Source organism: Thermobia domestica, chromosome 5 (assembly GCF_964235325.1).
Source record: "Thermobia domestica chromosome 5, izTheDome1.hap1.1, whole genome shotgun sequence".
In the NCBI taxonomy this organism is placed as follows: Eukaryota; Metazoa; Arthropoda; class Insecta; order Zygentoma; family Lepismatidae; genus Thermobia; species Thermobia domestica.
In genome coordinates this window covers 20,886,754-20,911,981 of record NC_137458.1, presented here as the reverse complement: position 1 = coordinate 20,911,981, position 25,228 = coordinate 20,886,754, and the positions used below count along the sequence as shown (strand labels likewise).

Sequence of the window (25,228 nt, the reverse complement as noted above, 5' to 3'; positions counted from 1 at the left end):
TGTTGAACCGACTTTAAACTTGAACGAGCAAATAATAATAATCTTTGCGTCAAAAATGAGCACACTCTAAATAAGCAGGATGCGAAATCCTGGGATGGAGGAGAAGGAACTTCTCTACTTAATGCTTTTCGAATAAAGTCCCACTCCATGATAAATTATCCAGGTTGAATAAAGTAACACTATTGTCAGAAGTTTGCAAATGAGTTACAGTAATTCATACGTAATTTACATAATATGTACTCTCTATTAACAGATATGTCCACAGGCGGTTTTTAGAGTACTGGCTGTGCACATGAGATTACCGTATTTGAGGGGACATAATTTATTCAATGACATTAATACAATCAAACTGAGTAATGACAATTTTTTAGGGAGAGAAACGTACATTCGGGGAGATAAAATGGTAAATTTGGGGCGAAGAAAGGTAAGTTTGGGAGAATAATGGTAAATTTTGGGCGGAGAAAGGTAAATCTGGGAGAAGAATGGAAAATTTGGGGGAAGAATGATAAATTTAGGGATGAGAAAGGTAAATTTGGGAGAAGAATAATACATTTAGGGAGGGGAAAGGTAAATTTGGGGCAGATAAAGGTAAATTTGGGGGGAAGAATAATAAATTTAGGGAGAAGAAAGGTAAATTTGGGAGAAGAATAGTAAATTTGGGGCAAGGAAAAGTAAATTTGAGGGGAAGAATGACACATTTGGAGCAAGAATGGTAAATTTGAGAATTGCGTCCAAGCCCACTAAGGAATGGACACCCTTGCTCTATAACACACTATCCCTAATAGCACATAATTTAATATAATGGATATTCAAATATGTGAACTGTTTATGTTCAAACATTCCAATGCGAAGTTTTTTACACTCAGTTTTTCTCCTTTCCCCTGCACAAATACACTTCGACTGTGATGATTTCACACCCTACAACTAAGCCGTAGTGACTCCCTTTAAAATAAATAGAATTAGAAACATATCATCTAGCGTATACATACCCTTCTCCTGTTATGACGAATGATGGGTTTATTCGCCGCTTTCATGATCACAATCAAGCCAATAATATTTTTTTCTCCTTCTTTCGACGTACAGAATAACCACTTTTAAATGTTAAAAAAGAAGCTGTTCTCTCAGTAAAATAACTGCTTTTTTTAAAAAAAACACCACTGTGTTTACATAGATGCTTTAAATAGAGCACATACTGACACATTCATTTTCAAACGACACACAAGCACACGCATAAACAACGTACTTGCTCACACAACAAGCACACACAAAACGCACAAACACTTTACTAGATGTCAGATGTTTGTAAATTTGTCATCAGAAATGTAACAGAAATCTATGATAAATTCCACAGATTCTGAACATAGTTATTTCTTTACATTTCTCTGTGAAATATGTTACATAAACTGAACGCACTTTTTCCGCACTGTTTAAGTAAAATTAATTTCGCGAATGGATGTGCTGTTTTCAATCGCTGGTGTTGCACTGGTTATAAATTAAAGTCTGTTTCTGTGTGTTAAGTAAGACAGCACACGCCAGAGCATAAACGTATTCGCGTAATTCCACACACAGCGCATGGCCGACTGAGTCGAGTCGAGTGCACAGCACTCACGGCGAAATGGAGAAGCCCTGATATGACGTCACACGATAGTCACGTGAGAAAAATGATAGGATTTTTTTTTTATTGTTATCTTAGTTCTGGGATGCTTCTGAAAATAATAAGTGTTGACTTTGTTTCGTGTTCTCGCCAAGTAGAGAGAAAATACATATTCTCCAAACTCTTGTGACGTAATGATTCTCGTGGCATCGGGCGTTCTTGGACCAAATTGAAGTGCGGCTATCGACTGGGCTAAGGAAGAAATTAGGTGAACAGACTCGGAGCACGTGTTAACTTACGAATCTTCTCTGTTCATTGCATTCCGCTCATTCTAAGTACTCGAAAATCCTACATGCAACGTTCTCGCATTAGAGGGTCAATTTATTATCATAACAGAAACTGAAGAGTCTATATAAAAACCGAAAAATGCATAATTATGTGATCGTTTTCCATGAGCGTCGTCTTTGGGTCGATAGTGGGCAGAATTTATGGTAGTGGATCAATCGTGATCGTATAACGGCTTGATACATTAGGCGATCATGTCCTTTAGGCTCAAGCAGAGTGATGATTAAGGAAAGTTAATTATTATGAAAGAATAGGTGCAATTATAAAACACACAAGCACAAACACAAAGATCGAACCAGTGACATTTTTGCACCAGAGGTGAGCGTTATACCAGTAAGTCACATTGACTCCTTGGAGTTAATCTATTGGTACGTGTCATGTTTCATATGCACTTTTTACAGATTTTTTTACTGCATAATAGAAGTACTACTTCGCCCTATTAATTTTGCTTTCCGCATCCCAATCATAATGAATCCCAAAATAAAACCAGTTGAGAATGCTGCAAGAGCATTGCCAGAACGAACTTTAAAAAAATTAATTTTTCTTATTAACTTCTACAGGCTTTATACTAATTGTTCCATGTACTTTATTATTATACTCATTAAACAATTCTTGTAATATATGTACTATCCATTTATAATTTTCTTAAGACTAAATTTTTTCCACATGTTTTGTTTAATAGTTCTGTTAAAACGTTCTACGGAATTTTGCTTTACGAAGATACATGCTCAAAATGGAGGGCTCAAAATTGAAATATTCGCAAAATATATTCTCTCTATGACTTAACGGTTCCTGAGTTATGGCTCCTTAAATCTCCCGAAATCCGAACCTTTTTGACCAATATCTGGGGAACGGTCACCAGTTGGTCAGTGGCCACCGGTTACTATTTGGTACCAAAATGTTCATCATCCTCTTAGGTACTGATTAACACCAATATGATCACTCTCTGACTTACGGTTCCCGAGATATGGCTCCTTAAATCTCTCGAAATCGGATTTTTTTTTTTTTTGGGGGGGGGGGCAATATGTCGGGAACGGAAAGAGTAACGCGAAAAATTCCATCACTTTTTTAAGGTAGTTTTTGATGCTCTATCGAGTGGAGGGCTCAAAACTGAAAAATTCCCAAATAACAGACACACACACACACAGAAATAGATAATTCAGTATCGAACTTTTAAAGTTCGTTGAAAAGAAGCGTATTCAGTATATACAGTACACAATGTATTCGGAAACAAACTGGGAAGTAATTCCTTACACAAATATATGGGAAATGGAAATTGACGTACGTGGGTGTGCAAATAAGTAATTTTGCAGGTATAAACCGCCGAAAATCCATCAGAACATATAAAACGGGCAGAACTCGAAATTGAAATATTGGACATAGATTGAAATGAAATCTCTAAGTTTTACGTCCCACGGTTATGCCGGTTAGGCTAAAGGAGACGGTGATGATGAGTAATGAATGAAATGGTGGAATGAAGAAAGTGGGAGGAAACGGGAGAACCCCAAGAAAACCCACGCACGCGGTGTTTGTCCACGACAAAGTTCACTTGGCGGGGGCTGGGATCGAACCCGGGACCCCAAGCACCAGAGGTGAACGCTCTACCACTGAGCCACCGCGGCCCCAAGGACATAGATTGAGTAAAAGAACATAATGATTAGAATTGTAGATGCTATTGATGTACTAACACATACTAGATGTTTACCAGTTCATAATTCCTTATTTTTATTGACTTACACTTCAGAAGGCCTCATGAATTTCCTCCCATGCATCACGGGGGAGGGTACGACGGCTCTGTGGTCGAATGCTCGCCTCGGGTACAAGGGATCCCTAATCGATCCCCTGCTATGTCAGTTTGTGATGGACAACAACTTATCCTATCCTGATTTTTCATTAACCATCCGTATCCTTTAGCCTAAAGGACAATTTGCCGCCTAATTGATGTCTGGTTTCAATTTTATGAGAATTATTGCGAAGCTTTAAATAAAATACACCATCAGGAAGTCGCGGTCGGAAAGAGGGATTGCCGCCGTCGACGGTGGTGGGCCGCCGGAGGCAGCCGGCACCCGTCCACGGCGGCACGACGATCTACTTGTTCAAAGTTGCTGACCTTTTGCCGAGGCGGCAAATGGTCGAAAATCGTAAAATAAAATGTCCTTTGCCGACTCTTTGCCGACTGTAGGCGGCATAATCCTGATGGGGATATATTGTAAGAGGGGCATGGTAGCTCAGTGGTAGAGCGCTTACCTCTGGTGTGTGGGGTCCCTAGTTTGATCTCCGGACGAGTAAGTTTGTGGTGAATAACGTGTCCGTGGGTTTTAATCGGGTACTCCTATTTCCTCCCACATTCGCATTCCATCAATTCTTTTATAATCATTTACTTGACTAAATCATCCATCTCCCTTAGCTTAATGGATATAATCGTGGGACGTTAAACTTAAAGATTTCATTTCACTTTTTTTTTTCAGATAAAATATACGTTTTATTGAATCAAAATTAAATAACTTTTAAGTTACTACTGAAAAATAATTCTTATCATGTTACATGTATGTAAATGCAGAAACTGCCAGGTTGAGAATCAATTTAGTCAAATATTTTATTCCTTTATTTTTTTTATTAATTTCTGTCTTCAATTAGTAGGAGTGATAACCAAAACTATAAAGAAAATATACGGAATATTATAACGATATCAAAGTTACCGTAGAAAGCTGTTTTATCACACTGTATGTACACGTAAACTTAAAAATCTAATTTATTTGTATCACTTTTAGTGCGCTGCTACTCCATGCGTTCGCAATGCGCTTGTATGGCTCATGGATACACTTGGAATACGCTGATCATGTATTTAACCCTAGAAATACCAAGGGGGGGTCAATTTTGCCCGCGCGTCTTTTTTTGTTCAATTTGAATACCTTAAAATGCTTTACGGATTCTCATTTTTTTGTTATTGTTACTTTTGATTAGAAGATCATTTTGGAATTTTTCCACCTATGTTTAAAGCAGTGTGGTTTTATATATAAAAAATATACATGTTGCGCGGGCTAATTTGACCCCCCCTTGGTCATAGGTGCTACCCATTCTTTTATTTTTGGATGATTTCTTAATTTTGATTTTTTATGTCCAAAATTTAATTCTTTTAAACTATATTGAATTTTCCTTTATATAAACACTTAGCCTGGCGGGGCTAATTTGACCCCCCTTGGTCATAGGTGCTACCCATTCTTTTATTTTTGGATGATTTCTTAATTTTGATTTTTTATGTCCAAAATTTAATTCTTTTAAACTATATTGAATTTTCCTTTATATAAACACTTAGCCTTACATAGAGCCGGCCCTAAAATACCATGATATCTTTCTGATTGGATAAGATAGCCAAATGGTCATGAAAGTAAGTATCGCTTTTATATAAAGTGATACATTACTTCTGCTATCTAGTTGTATTATCTACTGACTGTTAGCAATCCGATATATACCAGAGGAGGATTGTAGGGTAGATATTGTCGAGTGTTATGTTTCCTTCTTTGGTGGAAATGGAACAATTTTGATTTCGGGTATGTTCACGATCTGGCAACACGATGAACAGTAGACTGTGTTTGGGTCTCTTGCACATGTTGCTGTGTGATTCGAGGCTGTGTAATAATTTATCAAATTTATGATGTCCAACAAATATCTAAGTAACGAAGAAGTTGAAAATATCCTCTGTGAAAGTGACATTGATGATGTGAGTGACGTTGAGGAAGATGACGAAACTATTTCGTATGACGAAAGCGTAGAAGATTCTAGTGAAGAAGACTGTGGTGTTGCAACTTGTGAACCAACCGTATTTGTTTGTAAAAGTGGACGGAAATATGTAACTAAGCCCCCAAGACAACACAGAAGGTTAGCTTGTAACATAATACGTGAACGTGCAGGACTGAAAAAAGAAGGTGAGATAAATAGTATTACGGAAGCTTTCAAAAAGTTCATGTCACTGGAAATTGTAGATTTGATTGTAAAATATACAAATGTGGAAGCGAGTGCAAGGAACATTGAAGCTACAAACGAAAACGAGATTTATGCATTTCTTGGTATTTTGATTCTAATGGGTGCAAACTATGACACGAAACTGCCTGTGGGTGATCTGTGGTCAGGGATGTTAGGTAGAAACGTATACATTGCAACAATGAGTCGTAATAGATTTAGAGAACTGATATCAGTGATACGATTCGATGATAAGAACACAAGAGCAGATCGACGTAAGACGGACAAATTTGCTCTACTGCGGGAAATTTTTGAAATGATGGATACATTGTTCCTAAAGTACTTTACTCCGAGTGAAAATTTGACAGTGGATGAAATGATAAGTTTATTTCGGGGAAGATGCCCGTTTAAAGTTTTTATGAAAAGCAAACCAGGCAAGTACGGTATTCTTGTCCGTATGCTTGCAGATTCTCAAAGTCGTTATGTGTTAAAATTTGGGGTTTATGCAGGGAAAGATGAGAGGTCGCAAGAAGATAGAAGTCCAAAAGCAGTAGTGAAGAGGCTTACAGAACCATTCAAAGGGACAGGCAGAAATATCACAATGGACCGATACTATACTTCCATTGAGTTAGCTGACGAATTATACACCAACAACAACCTGACAGTCGTTGGAACTCTCCAACTGAATAGGAAAGGCATACCAAATGAACTGAAGGACACTAGAGATCGTGCAGAACATTCGTCAAAGTTTGCGTTCACTGACCCTTCTACCGGTAAGCCACCTGTTACGCTAGTGTCATATATTGCTTCGAAAAAAACACTACGAAACATACTTATGCTTTCCACCCAGCATAATGACGATCAAGTGAACCCAAGTGAATCCAACAAACCTGATATAATTATTTACTATAATGAAACAAAGGATGGGGTGGACATCATTGACCAAATGGTTCGACAGTATTCATCGAAGCGGGGAACAAGAAGATGGCCTCTCTCGCTTTTTTACACACTCGTGGATGTTGCTGCTCTAAATAGCTACACACTATTTCTACTAAATTTCCCCGAATGGAATAGCAACAAAATGGAAAGAGGACGACTGTTTCTGCTACAACTTGGGGAATCTCTTTTAAAACCGTACATTGAAGAACGGGTCTTGAACATAGACGGCCTCAAAAAGCCAGTAGTATCAGCAATGGAAAGCGTTCTGGGAAGGAATGTCCGTCCTAAAGAATTTAGGAAAAGAATTGCCCCAACTGAGCTTCCTTCAAGGAAACGTTATGATCTGTGTGTTCGGGAAACTCAGACCAAGAAAGAGAAGGACAATCTCAAGAAAGTAAAAACGAGATGTGAACGGTGTGAACATTTTATTTGTGAATCCCATTGTACTCATAAGATCTTGTGTTTGAAATGTGATGCTGGTGATGACACATAGAAATAACTTTTCTTATTTGTAACACATACACACACAACAGTGCATATGTAAAAGGCCTAAGGGCAAAATCTAGAAAAGACCACTGTGTTTACGTCTAGAATACACAATATAAAGTATATATATTGATCCTTTGTTATATAGTGAGAAAGACTAATAGATAAATGTTCAGAAGTACGGCAAAAGTATGAATGGGACAGCATATAAACGAGAGTAACTTACATCTCAATAATTTTAAATTTTTGGCTAACCTTATATAACCTGAATTTTATATTTTAATAAATAAAACAAGCATTTTCGTATAATATATCAGTGATTTCACGCATTTTTGGTATATATACACTACCAGTGGTGGAAATATTCTCGGTTTTGAAATTTGTTCAACAGTTTAACCATGAGTCAATAAATAAGGTCTGCAAATTACTTGAATCGAGCGCGGGCAAATTTGACCCCCCGTTGGTACTTCACGTAGCTGACGCGAGCATGGTCTTTCTAGGGTTAAATTTGGATGGCTAATCATAAACGCGAAAGCAATGAAAACGTTGAAAAAACGTCAGCTCGAGCGTATTTGGTGCGTTTCGGAACAATAGACCGCCTGCTGTTTAAAAGATGTCAAAAGGAAGGGAAATAAGGAAAGACGTGTTTCCAGGCAAGGGGATTTTGGTAAGAAACAGCTGCTTTGAAGATGCTTTGTGCAGAGTATTGGAACTTGCTATTATAGACCTGGACTTGGCAAGAAAGACCTGGAAACCCTGACTGGCTCACAGTATGATTTATAACTCTGGCAAAAGTAATGTTATCAAATAGCCACCTTGGTCGCATTCGCTTTAGGGGGTAACGCTTCGGAAACGCATTCTCAAATAGCCACAGACTAAAGAAAGGTAAAAAGGAAAGACATGTTGCCAGGCAAGGGGAAGTAAGACACAAGAAACCAACTGAAGCACGTCATTCTGATTCTACTCTTCCGAGAAGGGAAATGAAAAGAAAAAAAACCTGGAAACCCTTATTGTCTCTCAGTATGATTTATGACTGGCGAAAGTAAAATTACTGAGAAGCCACCTAGGTCGCGTTCGCTGTGTGTGTGTGTAGGAGGGGGAACGCATCGGAAACGCATGCTTGTGAAGCCATAGCCTAATCCTCTTATTCTTGATAGTTTTTAACCTTAAGCAGCAAGCTTTTATATTAAACCTTACAGAGTGGCTATTTGAGAAAGCGTTTTTGATGCGTTACCCCCTGGCCAGCGAACGCGGCCAAGATGGCTATTCAGTAATTTTACTTTTGCCAGAGTTGTAAATCATACTGTGAGCCAGTCAGGGTTTCCGGATCTTTTTGCCTGGCAGAGTTCCAGTACTAGCAGAGTTCCAGTACTCTGCACAAACCATCTTCCAAGCAGCTGTTTCTTGCTACAATCCCCTTGCCTGGCAACACGTATTTCCTTTCTTGTCCTTCCTTTTGAAATTTTTTAAAAAGTAGGCGGTTTATTGTTCCGAAATACGCTCGAGCTGACGTTTTCTCCGCGTTTGAGATTAGCCACCTACATTTAAATACATGGTCAGCATATTCCAAGCGTACGCATGAGCAATAAATACGCTTTGCGATCGCCTTAAGTAGCCGGGTACTCAAAGAAATTACACGCCAAGTTTCATTACAATCGGATGAAATTTACGAAAGTTATTGTAGGACAAACAGATACATACAAATGCTTCTTGAGTTTTATGGTAGAAGATATCTTCCTCTTATTTCCTCGTAAAAAGCTCTCCTTATATTACGTTATAAAATATAAAAATAACTTATCATTGAATCATGCGATGAAACAATGCAAGGAAATGTTTTTCTTTCTTATTTTTATAACTGGAAATCATCATACAGTGTTCTGTACTACGGTAGTATCTGCATAGCAACATGGTGTACTTTTAGAGGAATTAACTTGTCTCACGTACAAAGGCAAAAGGTACAATGAGCACGGGGACATGTAAATAACCACACACACACTGCCTGATCACGCTGTTTATTGAATATTTCATACAGTTTTATTATTATGTAAGGAATAAGCGTTCCTAAGTCGATCGAATCACACTGTTGACGAGGTTTAGGAGTTGTTGTTCAACAATGCAACACGTAAATAAACAACATCTTTGATAAAAAATCTTCCCAGTTTCTGTCACTAGAATATATTATGTATATTTCTTCTCGGAAAACATGTAGTCATTTCTCAGATGTATTTCCTATTTTAAAGAAACAGAAAAATGAAATATTTCCCTTTATACATACAGATAGTGATCAGAAAAATGGAAACACCTGAACGAAATTGCAACTTACCAGATTAGTATGGTGTCGGGCCACCTTTCGCCTTCAGAACAGCCTTGATGCGACGTGGGATGGAGGCATAGATGTCGTGAATGGTAGCAAGTGGAATTTTACACCATTCCTCGTGCAGGGCATCGGCCAGTTCTGTGAGAGAGGATGGAGGTAGAAATCGTCGCCGGAGTCGTGTTTCCAAGACGGACCACAGATGTTCAATTATGTTGAGATCTGGGGATTGGGCGGGCCAGGGGAGGTATTGAACTTCATCCCGATGTTCCTCAAACCACGCTGCAACAACGCCAGCTGTGTGAATGGGTGCATTATCATCCTGGAAGATGGCGTCATTGTCCGGGAACAAGATTTGGATCATAGGATGCAAGTGGTCTCCTAAAATTGCGACATAATCGTTGGCAGTGACTCGTCTGCTAAGTGTGACCACAGGACCCAATGAAAACCACGATATTGCGGCCCACAGCATCACCAAGCCGCCGCCATGTTTCACAGTTGGGCGGAAACACTGCAGATCATAAGCTTCTTTGGGCGTTCTCCACACATAAACACGGCCCGTGGTTGGGAATAGGGTGAAGGATGACTCATCCGACCATATCACATGTTTCCAGTCCTCAACGGTCCAAGTTGCATGGTCGCGGCACCATTTGCGGCGTGCGAAAGCGTTATGGTCCCTGATGAGCGGTTTGGCCCGTGCAACACGACCCCGTAAGTTCATGTCATGTAATTCGCGGCGGACTGTGATTGTCGAAACAGGGTGGGGGAGGTGCTAATTGAGTTCCTCCGTCACTTGCTCCGCAGTGGCACGACGGTTCTGCGTGACAATGCGCTTTAATACCCGGCGTGACCTGTCACTCATGATTTTCATCCGCCCACTGTTCCGCTTCCCCGATGTGGTTTTCCCGTGTGTTGTGTAGGCCGTCATCACCTTCGACACTGTCTCACGCGACACACCTAACACAGATGCCACTGCCGTCACACTCACTCCACATAACCGCGCACCAACAATTTGCCCTCTTTGAAAATCTGAGAGGTCTCCCATTTCAGAATAAACTCGTCTGCTGCAGCCACTGGACACTGCTGTTCCACTGCGCCTGACGTAGTATGGAGACCGACCTAACACACCACCACCAATGGTCCGGCGCTGCGGGCGCCACGACACCACTGCCAACCCATACATCTCACGTGTTGCCAACTACAGGTGTTTCCATTTTTCTGATCACCATCTGTATGTATGCTTGTTAGAACAAACAAGACAATGATTAAGGCAAACAAATAATTATGGAGGAATTGGTGGAATGATGTGCGGGAGGGGACAAGAGTACCCCGAGAAAATTCATCGACATGATATTGCCCAGCACAAACTTACTTGGACGTGGATTGAACTAGGGACCAAACGCAACTCTACCACTTTTTATTTTATTTTTTTTTTAAAAAAATCCTGACATAGCCTATTTTTTCTTTCTACCATTGTTTAGGACTACTAGACTCGACAGGGACACGAACACAGGCACGTCGAGGACAGTTAAAATTCCACAGGCTCTCTCGGCGAACTTGCATGTATTTAGTTTTCTCTACATTTACTTCTAAACCCATATCCCTGCAAGCGTTTAATAAAATCTCTGCATTTATTTCTATTGTTCTTCTATCATCCCCTATTAAATTTACATCATCAGTATATGCCATAACCTGGTGAACCCCATTCAACTCTAGGTCCTGGTTGATCCTTGATTTTCCTTATAGCGTATTCCAGAGCAAAGAAGAAAAGAAAGAAAGAAAGAAAATTACAAATGATTATTAAGGAATTGGTTTACCAAAAGAACTCTTTTATTTGTTTATTTGGTCTGTCTGTGTCCGTTCGCCTCTACGAGAGAGAGAAAAAGAACTTATTTCTGATAAATCTTATTGAGCCGAACAAAATGCTGTAGAGAGTTTAAAAGGTCGTGATGCAATCTTTTTCGAGAAAATATAAACAGAAAACTAATTAATTTGGAATTTTCAAAAAAATCATGCTATAAGAGAACCATATGCCACTTATTAAGATCAAATAGATACTCAAATGTGCCTTCATTAAACTTCATTATGACAGTGGGGCACGGTGGCTCAGTGATAGAGTGCTTACTTCAGATGCGTGGGGTCGTTAGTTCGATTCTCAGCGAAGTAAGTTTGCGGTTTAGTCCGTAGGTTTTCTAGCGATATTCCCGTTTCGTTCCACTTGTCATTTCACCGATTCTTCCATCATCATGCACTTGCTTTAATTATCGAGTCTCCCTTAGCCTAAAGGGCATAATCATGGAACGTTAAACTGAAAGATTCCATTAGGAAGACGACACCCAATAGTATGTTTAATTATACGTATATTGTCTAAAGTTTTCATTAACTTTTTTATTTGAATTTATATTTAACTAAAATATTGTCGAAAGATAAGATAAACATGCTTGAGGGAAAATTATCATGTGTAATTTTTTGTGAAAATCCAGAAAGAAGCACCTTTGTGGTTCTAAAAATGAATTCCGTTCGTTGCAAATAATAACTTAGTTTTTATTTTCCTGAAAAAAAAAAATTAGTTACCTTTTGTATACTCTTAACTATAGTGACCGCGAAGAGTTGTGAAGCTTGGCCTAGATTCATCAATTTCACTACGCAATAGAACGTAAGGGTGTATCTCGGTCATCAACCCCCATCCATGATATTTTGCCAGTGTCGTGTCTCGCGCTATACAGATAACTGCTCCTCAGGATGCAGTGTTTTTGAATCGCCGCTAAGTTTCGTTTTGTTATTATTGTTTTCGTCATTGTTTTATATTTTTGCTATTATTACTGTTACTATTTAATTTTAATAATTGTTGCTGTTCTTGTTATAGTTCTTTAAGTGTCGTTTTTTTTTTTTTTCGCTCGTTTGTCATGTCCTCTAAGTTTGGGAACGTTGTTAAATGCACTTCTGCTGTTTCACGTTTTTTTCTTCAAGTATCTACGCATTCGGAAGCAGTGTTGCCAACAAGTTGATACAAAAAGTCGCTAAATAGGATACGAAATGACTTCAATTTTGGGTGAAAAGTCGCTAAAAAAAATTTTCGTGGAATTTTGTCTCTTTTATATATAAAAGATACGTGATCAATTCAAGCCATAGTACTATCTACGCTACAAGAACGTATATGAAATACTCAAAGACGCATTGTATAACTAACAATAATTTCACTTTTATATATTTTTAACTTTATGATGAATTTTGCTTCAACGAAATCAAAAGTGAGTTTAGAGAAACGAACAAAATTAAAGGTCTAGAAAAATGTCTTACTTCACTTCTACTCGCGCTTCTACAGACAATCTGTTTGCTATCGTTAATGCATTATTTGTGCTTCTAAACGGAAGCTCTGTAAACTAAAGGACATTAAAAGCTGGAGTTGGTCCTCGTTAGAAGGTAAGAGATAACAGCAATCAAAGCGGCAATATAGAGATAAATGTTACGTACTTTCTCAGCTCGTCAACATCTACACTGAGTCAAATAAGCAAAAGGAAAATAAACATATATCTGAACTGATTCGAGTTGATAGCACTTATTTTAGGACAAGTTGTTCGCACCGCAAAAGTCGCTAGATTTGTAAATAAGTCGCCAAATCGTCATTCCAAAATCACCAAAAAAGTCGCTAATCGAAAAAAAAATAGTTTTCGTCGCTATCCTAGAATGCGAATCCCCTAGATTTAGCGACTTTTTCCCCAAATTGGCAACACTGTTCGGAAGACAGTTCTACACATTGTACCGAATTCTTCCGATCCATCACACGTGTGAGAAATAGTTCTATGATTTGTGTAGAGCCCAGGCTTCACGAGTTATCGGAATTCACTGTAGTAGCTTATTGTTCGCCTTTTCCTAGCGATGACATACACGGTGTATATACATATTCTTTAGGCGTATTAACTAACTTAAAAAAAAAAAAAAAAAAAAAAAAAAACTAGCTATAACTCTATGGCATATGGAAATTGGAGGTTCAATGCTGCATTGACAAAACCTCTCCATTGACTTCTATCCTTAGCCAAGTTTCTACTTTGTATTCCTATTTCTGCGAGATCCATCTTAATATTGTCTTCCCATCTGCGCCTATATATTCCTAATGGTCGTTTTCCGATTGGACTTAAATTTTGAAAGCGTTCTTACTTTCCTCCACTCTGGCTACATGACCTGCCCACCTAAGCCTCCTAGATTTGATGACCTTAACAGTGTTTGGTAAACGTTATAAATTATGTAGTTCCTCGTTATGGAGCTTCCGCCATTCCCCATTCTCGTTCCTCTTGGGTCCGAATATTCATCTCAGGATCTTGTTCTCAAATACTTTCAGTCTGCCTTCTTCCCTCAGAGTAAGCGAGAATGTTTCGCAACCATACAGAACAACAGGCATGACTATCGTTTTATATATATTTTAAGCTTCAAATTAATCGATAAAATTCGCGACAACAAGAGATTTTGAACTGAATAATAACACGCATTTCCTGTTTTTAGTCGACATTTAACTTCTTCGTGAATATAGTTCTCGTCTTTTAATATTAATTCTAGGTACTTGAAAGTATCCCACTTTTATTGCAAGTATTGTTTGATATTTTAACGCATCCATAATTTGCAGTACCGTATTACCATCTCGACGGACTTCCATGTATTTAGCTGTCTCTGCATTTACTTCTAAACCCATGTCCCTGAAAGCATTTAATAAGACCTCTCTATTTTTTTTCTATTGTTGTCCTATCATTCCCTATAAAATGTACATCATCAGCATACGCCATAACCTGGTGAATACCATTCAGCTCCAGGCCATGGTTACTATCTTTGATTTTCCTTATAGCGTACCTCAGGACACAGTTGAATAATAATGACGACAACGCATTTCCTTGTTGCAAACCATTCTCGATTTGAAATCTCGTGGACAAAAATTTTTTCTATCCACACTTTACTTTGGGATTCATTTAAACATATCTTAATTAATCTAATTAGCTTTTACGATATTCCAAAGTCTGTAAGAATGTCGTATACAACGTTTCTCTCCGAACTGAGTCGTAAGTCTTTCTAAAATCAATAAATAATTTATGTACTCTTTACGCGTATACTACTTGTAAACAAAGTGTTTGCAATAAATGCAACTATAAAGCAGCTATTTAGTTAGTTATGGTATAAGGAAAGGAAGGTAACTCAGACCCAACATTGGCCTTTTCATGCTCGTCATAATGAATGCTTGTCAAAATTATGTCTTCTTTTTCTTTCGTTTTCCTTCTTTTTCTTCTTCCTTTTTTAAAAATTTTTCTTTCAAGACAATCTTGCGGTGAGACCAGATAATTAAAAGCAAATCCCTGCTGGCAATGCGTGAATCAGCAGTCTGGTCGAATTATATAATACAAAAGAAAAAAACAAAAAAGAGAAAGATAAAACTATTTCTTTTAACAGAGCTTGCAGCTGTGTTTCCACATAACGAAAATGATATTTTGCTAAACTGTTCTTGACCAGTTATAACAAGAAACTAGTATCGCGTTCGCGTTTCAATCCAGAGACTTTTTTTTTTTTTTAACAGCTTTTAACAGGTTTATTTTAAAGTCTATTCTTAGTGTTGTAGTAGCAATATATGCACTGATGAAGTTAATGTTTGGGGACATACGAGAAAGGGCGCCGAATAAAAGCGTTTCAATGTTGAAAAATATAAAAAATTAAAGAATAAAAAATATTTTTTAAAGCATTCAGTGTCTCAACAAAATAGGTTCCATTTCCTCCCCTACCCATCTATTCCAGATTGTTTCAACCTCTCGGGACAAGGTGACTCAGTGGCAAAGCTCTTAATTCTTATGTGTGGGGTCCCTGGTTTGATCCTCCGAGTACTCCGGTTTCCTTCAACATCCTCATTCCACCAATTCTACCATCATTATCATTCATTTCTCTTAACCATCGTCTCCTTTACCCTAAACGGCATAATAATGGGACGTTAAACTGACAAAGATTTTGTTCCAATGCATTTCATATCACGGCCCCCTTTTATCATGTCCTTTTGCCAGAGATTCCTATAAGTAATGAGCTCCTTCGTGGCTAAGCGGTTAGCGTACGCGCCTTTGGCGTGGGAGACCCGGGTTCGATTCCCGGCGGGAGCTCATGTGGTTCGGATTCCACGTTAATCAGTAGGTCCACGTCTCATATAGCCTCGCTGCTGAACGGGACGTAAAACTCAAAATCACCTCACCTCACCTCACTCCTATAAGTAATTTCAGATTTGTAATAAGCTTTATATATATATAAAATTGCTGCTTACAGCTTTCAGTTCTGTGGCCTTTATTTTGAATTGCATTTTACAGTAATTTGCAGTTTTGTTGTAATTGTATACAGGGTGGTTGGTAACTCTACCGACAAACTTTGAGAAGTGATTCCTTACATGAAATAAAACAAAAAAGTATTAATAAACATAGGTCGAAAAAGTCTCCTTTCAGAGTTATGAACCGCCAAAAATTCGAAACATCGCGCTTCGAAACGCCCTGCCTCAAAAACTATAGGACCTATCTCAAGCGGTTTAAGAAGTTACACAGGATCTATTTAAATATCCATGTTTTACCATCCTCCGTTATCGGCGAAACGAACGCGCCATTAGTGCTTAAAGGAGTATTCCTGTAACTTACCTTGCTTTTTACAGTTCATTTCGCCAATAACGGACCATGGTAGATAACGGTAATAAGAGCTCCAAACTCTGAAATGGGTTTAATTTATATATAAAATTAAAAAAATCCTCTTCTGGGAAGGGGGGCGGTGGCCCCGATCTCCCTTTTCCCTGAATCCGCCACTGGTCGCTAGCATACAAAAATGCCAGACTCCAGATAGAATTTCAGGGAATCCAAAAGCGTTATTGACAGGGAAAACGTAAGACACCCGTACTGAACGTAACGCATCTTCGATGGCAGTTGCAATATCCTGGAAGTCGATAGCATATACACAGTTGGCTTTGCCCCTCTCCTACCTCCTGTTATCAGCACGTAAAACACTCTTCGTTCAGCTGAGATCGTAAGATTGCCCTTGACACAGGTTAATATTTGGTGTTTGCCTGTTGTCGGGTGACTATTCACCTGCACTGTTTTGGAACAAATACTGTAGATATGGCTAATATTTGTTATAGCAACGAGTTACCTTAGACAGTCTTATTTAGTCTATTTCTCAATAAATACAATGTTAGTTTATAATTACTCGCTTCATTACTGTTTTCATTGTGAGCCACAGTAGCTCCGTGATAGAATGCGAATCTATCGTGCTTGAAGTCGCTGGTTGGATCCCAACTCTCGCCTGTTCGGCCTAAGCTCTAAACTGCGATAAACAAAGTCACGTGAAACTAAAACTCGCTGATTTGCTGTTGACCTACCGACGCTTGTACTCCTCCGCAAAATAGTTCATATGATTTGATTATTATTTTTACTATGAAGCTCCACATAAAACTACTACATTATTATAAATGACTAAAATATAATACAGATTATCTAATAATAATGCAATCGAGTGTCGTTAATGAAACAATAAAAATAAACACTAAGCATGCGCAGTAATTATGGCGCTAATTCAACTATGGAGGCGTGTTCTGCTTGTAAGTTTGAGAGATGGATCACATGAATCCCGGTTCCGCGAGTGTCGTGGTGAAACACCAACAAGGAAAACCTTTACTCAGTAAGCAACAATTGCTTACCAGATAATTTTATATCATATTTCTAAAATTTTCGAGTTTTTTCTTTCTTTTCTGCTGCTGCCCTAAGTATCTGGACAACACGAGACAGTATTTTGAAAATGCGCTTGTATAATTTGATCCTCCCCGTGGGAAGTGGGGGTGATGCATCACTAGCCAATCGTATTTGTGACAAGCGGAAGGATACAAATATTTTGTTTATCGGAGTTTAGAGGTTACGCTGAACAGGGAGTAGCATCCTGTTATATATGTTATACAGGTTATACGCGGTGCAGTATCTACACTCTCCAGATGGCAGTCTATTCCCTACAGATGTGGTACGTACGTGTTCCTCCAGCTGACTTTTGACTGAGTACGTTCGTTACATGTTGGATTCTGCTGTTGCCTGCTCGACCCGGAAGTTGCTAGATTATCGTAAGGTCTTTCCACATTCATAATCATCATTACAGAGTAATTTTCCCTCAGTGCATGCAGAGCTGGATTTAGGTTTGGTGGGACCTTAAGCTACTGAAGATAATGGGACTCTTTACGTGTCCAGATGAACGTAGGACCCTATATGCAGAAATGAAGAAACCAGTGATACTTTAGGAAACAGACTAGCAGAAGGGGCTCCATTACTTACATCATAGGGGCTACACAAACGAAGCACCGTTGCTATATGTAGATTTTACTTTATTTATTGATTTTCTTATATTTTGGAAATGTACATTCAATATTTTCCTTGAATTTTTGGGGTCCCCAAGAATATGGGGCCCTAACTATAGCTTGTTTAACTTATGCGTAAATCCGGCACTGCGTGCATGAATAGATTCTATCTCTGTCTGCTGAAACCGGAAGTAACAGGTTTCAATATCGATTTTCACAGTTTGAAAACAAACTTTCCGTTTAACGTCCCACGTTTATGTCCTTAAGGATAAGGGAAACGGATGATTAAAGCTAGTGAATGATGATGAAAGAATTGGCGGAATGAGAATGTGGAAGGAAACGGGAGTATCCCGAGAAAATCCACGGACACGATGTGGTCCACCACAAACTTACTTGAGCGGGGATTGAACCAGGGACCCCACGCATCAGAGTTAAGAGCCGTACCCCTGAGCCACCGTGCACCCTTTCGCAGTTTGGAAAACAATCGTATGGAAGAAAACTTCCTGGTTTATTATTTAGAATAAATTATAAACTTGTTGAAAAACTTAGTGTTTTGATATGTTCCCCATTGTCAAAGAATGCTTTTTCAAATCATTTATGACGTGACGATCATCAAAAATATAATGTGTCGATCAAATACGTACACAGGAATTTATTTAGAGAGGGGTCAAAAGTCAATATGAGTATACATTTTATTAAAACTTGTAAAATTGCCCCTGAAATTAGACAAAATTTATAGAAAAGTCGGGACTTTTGGAGGTCAAGACCCCCAGAACCCATCCCTTCCGTACGTTCTTAACAGTGACATGCCATGAGGGGGCTGAGCGGAGCGACGGCCCCGAGCGTGGAAGTAAATGGACGCAGAATTTGGGAGGAAAAAAGAAAAGAAGGAAAGAAAAGAAGAAAGGAAAAATTACTTGAATTATTACTAGTATGTACTTAAATCCTCTTTCTGCTTTAGGAAGTGGTCCTATAATGTTACTCATGTTAGGAAAATGCATGTGCACATATATAAAAATGGAAGGAAAAAATAATAAAAAGTGCTCAAAATCAAGGAAAAGCAGGGTTTATTTTTTTAAAATTTCTTACGCTTCGCGCCAACCATGGTTGAGTTTCGCGGCTGGGCTGTCGACCTCACTCATGTGTACGGGGGCGCCGTAGTCGTATACTCTCGCTCCGGGCGCTGATTTTCTAAGGGACGGCACTGGTCTTTATGGTAGGTTACGGAGTAGTCTTCTGTGCATAATACTAGAAAATTCTGCAGGGGAATTCTTATATTTCTCTTTGATTTCTGATATATTGAAAAGGTGAAACACTGTAAACGAGACTATTAAGCTGTTAAAGCCGACCCAAAGCAATTGGAAATTGGAGAATTTACTGCACAGATAACAGAGTTGTTGTTATTGCGTGCGTATTATTATTATTATTAAAGGAGATGGATGATCTGGCAGTCAAATACTTTTCCAAGATGACTTTCAGCAAATCTAATCTTCGAATTACGTGTTCTCCGGATGTCTTGTGGAGTCGCTCTTTGTGGCAATAGAATCCTGCCTAACTTCCACCGGGATTTTCCTTGTTATAAGCAAACAGAATTAAACCACAAAGATGCTGCGAGAGGAAGTGGGTGCTACGTTATCTGTGACTGACCTTTCACGTAGAAACCGACATTCAATGTTTACCCAGTTGTACATACAAGAATCTGCTGCAAAAGTAAATACATAATAAAAATATGCTTCAGTAATTCCCCTCGGATGGTAACCAGATGTCAACTTCTTGGTAAGTATGATTTCAACTGGAATAATCATACATTTTATTGTCATTTCACCTTACATTTAAAATTTTGTACACTACAATATTCGAGCAATGTAATGTTCATGCGAAACTAACACCGTTAATAGTGACGTACATAGAATTTTATAAAGGGAGATTCAAGCACTCAATTTCTTTATACAGAGTGACCCATAATTATGTAACCACTTCAGTTCGATATCTCTATCTGGATGAACATTTATTTGTAACCGTTTCGTGTAATCTGGTCGCTGTTCGTGGTTCGAGGTCCTACCAATAAGTATTCTCCTGAGACTGGAACTTACCTGGACAGGACGATGAAGGACTCCAAGAATAGTTACAAACTGTTCCCAAATCGCTCGTCGGTCTCAATAATGAGATGAGCATTAGGCGCCGAGAGGTTCGGGTGTCTCGTCTCGAAAACCTCACGGACGATCAGACGGTCATCCAGACCATAACGCACACAAACACCACTCATACAAACAACGGAAACACACTGGATTAAACAACACTATAATTATTTGTTAGAACACTATCATATAAAAAAAATAACGAAGAAGAATGAACACAACACTGAACACTGAATATGTATAATAATTTTCGTCACTGAAATCACACTTTGCCTTTTCAGTGCACGATAGCCCTTTAAATATATAAGATTATGATTCGGATTTCACTGTAAATGCTTCTCTCACACCATTGACACACTTGGGGGATTAGCACTGGGGAAAAGTTATCTGGATCGTCCCACGATGAATCCAGTTGCTGCGCTAACAATCCTACAGCGTAAAGATGAGTCTTCAACAAATTAAAAAAAAGTAGAATGCTGATGTTGGAGGGCGCGTGTATAACTTACATGTACGCGCAAGGTCTGCGGACCTGGGACTTCACTAGTTGAGGCTAGTCGTAAGAAAACGTCCTTCGCCGGCTAATAAGCTTGTGCCCCTTAAAAAAAAGTCATACTTGAAGCTCGACGCGACATGCGTGGTTACGGCTTCCAGACCTGGAGTCAAACTCCCTGAGCACCGAAGCCCAAGGTATGGGTTGCAATGGTCAATTAAAGAGGGTTGGCAGTTCATTTCAAAAATCACTCAGTTAACTCACCTGTATGCACATACAAACAGAATACGGAAAAAATTTATGTTAATTTTAGTCAACTACCTATAATGCACTAGACACGGCGATAACTCTGGCGTGAGAAAGTACAGATAACGAGCTACGAAACAACACAGTTGGTGCCACTTTGGTCACTGGAACATCTGGTCAGCCCGTATCTCTCTAATCTACTGCAATATTTCCATAAGTGATTAAATAAAACACTTAATTCAGTTCCCAATAACTACAGAATATATAATGTGCATATAATAAGTCAGGGAGAAACACTGAAATGGTTTGTCATTAACTGAAATGTTCTCACCAAAAGCAATGTTCTAAATATATATATGAGAAAACGATGAAAGACTTCTTTGTCCAATTGTGTGGGAAAGAAGCAATTCCCACCGAAGAAAGAACTTATATGCGTTGCAGAATAAAGTATAAATCGAAAATAATGATTACTGTCTTTACAAAATATGTAGAGTGTCCACAAAAAATCCTTCTATAACCTGGTGGCGGTTATAATTATGTATATAGTGTTTCAAAGACTGTGGTAAAAAAAAAAAAAAAAAAACTAGCAACATAACTTGAACTAGGGATGCGCACGAGACGAGTCGAGACATCATTTTTACAGCACATTTTCAAGACGAGACAGCCACAAATCTTGTCTCGTGCGCATCCCTAAGATCATAAAATTGAACATAAATACGTTACACTCATACATTTTTTTTTACAAGAATTTTAATCTCTGTTCTCCAATTGCATGATCAACCGATCCATCAACCAAATCGATAAATGCCTGGGGACGAAGAGCAACGTTGTCACAATCAGCTTAACAGACCCGTTCTGGTATCCTGTGGAACTCTTCTGTGATAACTTCCCGTAGTTCGGTCAAATTGCGAATGTGATGTTAATACACTTTGTCCTTTAAAACGGCCCATAAGAAAAAGTCACATGGGTTCTAAATCGGGAGATCGAGCTGACCAGTCCACAGACCTACGTCAGTTGATCCAGCGGTTCGGGAATTTTTCGTTCAGCCTCTCTCACACTGTCTGGCAAACACTAAGGTTCTAAGTCCAATGGCCGTTATCCCTCTCAGGCTACACAGTGTTGCCATACCGAAACTTTTTGCCCAGTATTACAAATGCTACTACAGTCAGTCAAATATCATGTATATAATTATGAGGCACCCTGTATATTTCTAATATTTTAAATATCAATAATACTGATAACGGTATTCATGTCTATTAAGTGTTCAATACCTGTACCATATTCTTTTTGGTTTATTGATTTATCGGAGAGCTATTTACATTTTTTTAAATTTTTGAATTGAGTTTAGCGGTCCCTTTCAGCACCGAGGCTATATGAGACATGGACCTGCAGCTTGTTGTGAAATTCAAACTAGTGACGGGTACAAAAACAAACCGGGTTTTTGGTTTCTAGAAAAACTGAAAAATTTGGAAATTTCGAAAATAGGATTTGATTCTCTATTACGAGTACAATGACTTTCGGTTTTCTATTAAAAATCGGTTTCGGATAAAACCGAACAGGTTTTTGGAAAACATCGAACTATCGGATGTCAGATTTTTCTACAAACCGGTCTTCAGTTTTTTTTTTTTTATTTTGTCCATCCCTAATCCAAACCACATGAGCTTTCCCCGGGAATCAAGCCCAAATCTCCCGCCTCCAAAGCGAGTACGTTATACACATAATAAGGAATTTATTCTTTTTTCATTTTCTTTCAAACAAACTGAAATTTTAACGGTTTCATTTTACTGATTTCTTCTTCAAATATATTTGAACGTACCATAGAGGAGAAAAATTCAATCAAGTGTAATCAGGTAAAGAACTCTGCATGAGAACCAAACAGTTGTGCAAGTGATGGTACCCATCACATTGACAAGCATAAAGCTACTGATATAAAGTCTAGCATCCATCTTTTTTCGGCATTTATAACATTTTGAGCCCATCTGTCACTAGCGCCCAGACCACATGATCTGTTTGTCTTTCCCCTTAGCTAATCCTTGTATCGACTCAAGACCTACAATTAAAAGAAAAAAAAATAAATGGTCCAAAAGTTTCCTTTATTTTTACCATTTTATGAATACAAATTGAGGAATTTAAAATATTGTAGAAATTATTCCCCCAATTAAAATCGAAATATTCGAAAACTTAATTTTTAATAAGTTTATTTACCTGGTTTCACCTGCCTAACTTGAGGAGCTCGTGATTTTGTCAAATTTTGAACTTCGTTCCCCCCTTAGGATACGCATTTTAATGAAAATGACGTCATAAGAAAAACTCGGCTCGAGCCAAGTGCTGACTGAGTTCAAAATTTCATTTCAAGCGGAGAAACGGTGATGATTTGTATAGAGGACAATTAAATAAACGTATCTTCAGTTTTATATAGGTTGTTTTTGGGAGAATTGAAAAGCAAGTCCAAAACCTCAAACCTCAGATGAAGATAAAGATTTTTACTCATTTTGTTAGTAGGTTATGCTGAGAATAGAATGCTGTTGCGTCATACTTGAAATATAAATACTGAAAAACAGCATTATATTGTCAGCACACAGACATAACTCCTTCGTAGCTAAGAGGTAAGCATACGCACCATTGGCGTGGGAGACCCGGGTTCGATTCCCGGCGGAAGCTCATGTGGTTCAGAAGCCACTCTAAGCTGTAAGTCCACGTCTCGTATAGATTAGCTACTGAAAGGGACGCTAAATGAAAACCAATTTAAATATTGTCAGCACATGCCATTTGGATAAAAAAAAATAATAATAATAATAAAATACTTCATTTGAAAAATCAAGATTTGAACTTGTTTCCCTTCTTTCAAAATCCATAGATATACAGGGTGTTTTAAAAATTTGTCAATATTTTTGGTATAGATTCCTGACATCAAAACAAGAAAAAAAGTTCATGTGGACCTGTGGTCGCAAGTGCATAGTTTTGTATTTGTAGGGTGTCGAAAACGGGAAAAAATGAACAATAAGGTCCATAGTTCCACTAATATAGGACCGATCGTAGTTGGGTCAAGACATCACTGAGGAACTAGTATGTAAACTATCCAAATATCCATCTTTGAAAACTTCCAGTACTTGCACAATAATTTTTAGAGAGGTTGTTTGGGAGGACTTGATCACCCTCCACCTACATTTCTAAAAATTAGTATCTGCAAGTACCGGAGCACTCTTAAATACAGATATTTGGATAGTTCACATACCAGTTCCTCAGTGGTGTCTTGACCCGACTACAAAAGGTCCCATAGTAGTGAAGCTATGAACTTTCAAAATTCACTTGTTTCACGTTTTCGACACTCTATAACTCCGAAAGCATTTGAGAACATGATCCTGAAACGAATATTCGGACCCAAGAGAAACGGGAATGGGGAATGGCGAAAACTTCATAACGAGGAACTGCTTAATTTATACGGTTTACCAAACATTCTTAGGGTCATCAAGTCTAGGAGGCTCAAGTGGGCAGGTCATATAGCCAGGATGGAAGAAAGTAGGAACGTTTTCAAAATCTTAACTGGAAGACCAACCGGAAAACGACCATCAGGAAGACCTAGGCGCAGATGGGAGAATAATATTAAGATGGATCTCGCAGAAGTAGGAATATGAAGTACAAACTGGATCCAATTGGCTAAGGATAGAAGTCAGAGGAGAGCTTTTGTGAATGCGGCATTGAACCTCCGGGTTCCTTAGGCCATAGAGTTAGTTATAACTCCGAAACTATCCACTTTAGAGCTCAGATCCATATGAACTTTTTTTTTTTTTTTTTTTAACCTGAGGAACCTGTTCTCAAAATATTGTGACAAATTTCTAACTGATACACAATCATAGTCATATGTCTTGCAAAGAAAAATAGAAAAATAAACACACCGCTGAACAAGACTGCACTTATTTAATATAAAAACACATTTACACGTGACTTTCGATCTTCTAGCCAAGATCCTCATCAGACGTACACTCAATTCAAATTTCTGTAACACCCTTTCTGGGATAGTAGCAATTCGGGAATTTCTGTGACATCTAAGTAGAAGTTATAAATAACAAATGAATAGGTCGCTGGTTACATTATAAATTCTCAATAGACATCAATGTCCTCATCATACTCTGCAGCTGTCAGCAATTGGGAATTCTTAGAAATCATTACATTTTAGCTTTTCTTTACAATACATATTGCATGCTTTTAGTTCATCTGCCAATGATAAACGTCAAAAACATTCCAAAAAGACTAATTTCTTTAACACAGAAGGAAAAAAAAATGGCTCAGTCAATGTTTTGCCAGAAGAAAGTTGAACAACATTATTGTCTGTCTGAGGGCACTTCTTTTGTTCACTGCCCCCTGAGAACAAGCACAATAA

The 25,228-nt window shown here is 38.4% G+C and overlaps 1 protein-coding gene across 2 annotated transcripts in view; it reads right to left on the bottom strand.

Annotated features, from left to right (window-relative positions):
- Positions 1–25,228, bottom strand: part of LOC145685782 (uncharacterized) — a 296,487-nt gene that overhangs the window by 206,806 nt on the left and 64,453 nt on the right. The window contains exon 1 of one of the 2 annotated variants that reach the window (XM_081758308.1): positions 990–1,575. The exons of the other annotated variant lie outside the window; for it this stretch is intronic. Within the exon in view, the coding sequence (XP_081614434.1) occupies positions 990–1,034 (45 nt within the window). The 5' untranslated portion in view covers positions 1,035–1,575. Of the gene's footprint in view, positions 1–989; positions 1,576–25,228 lie in introns of those variants that run through there. 2 annotated transcript variants of the gene reach the window in all.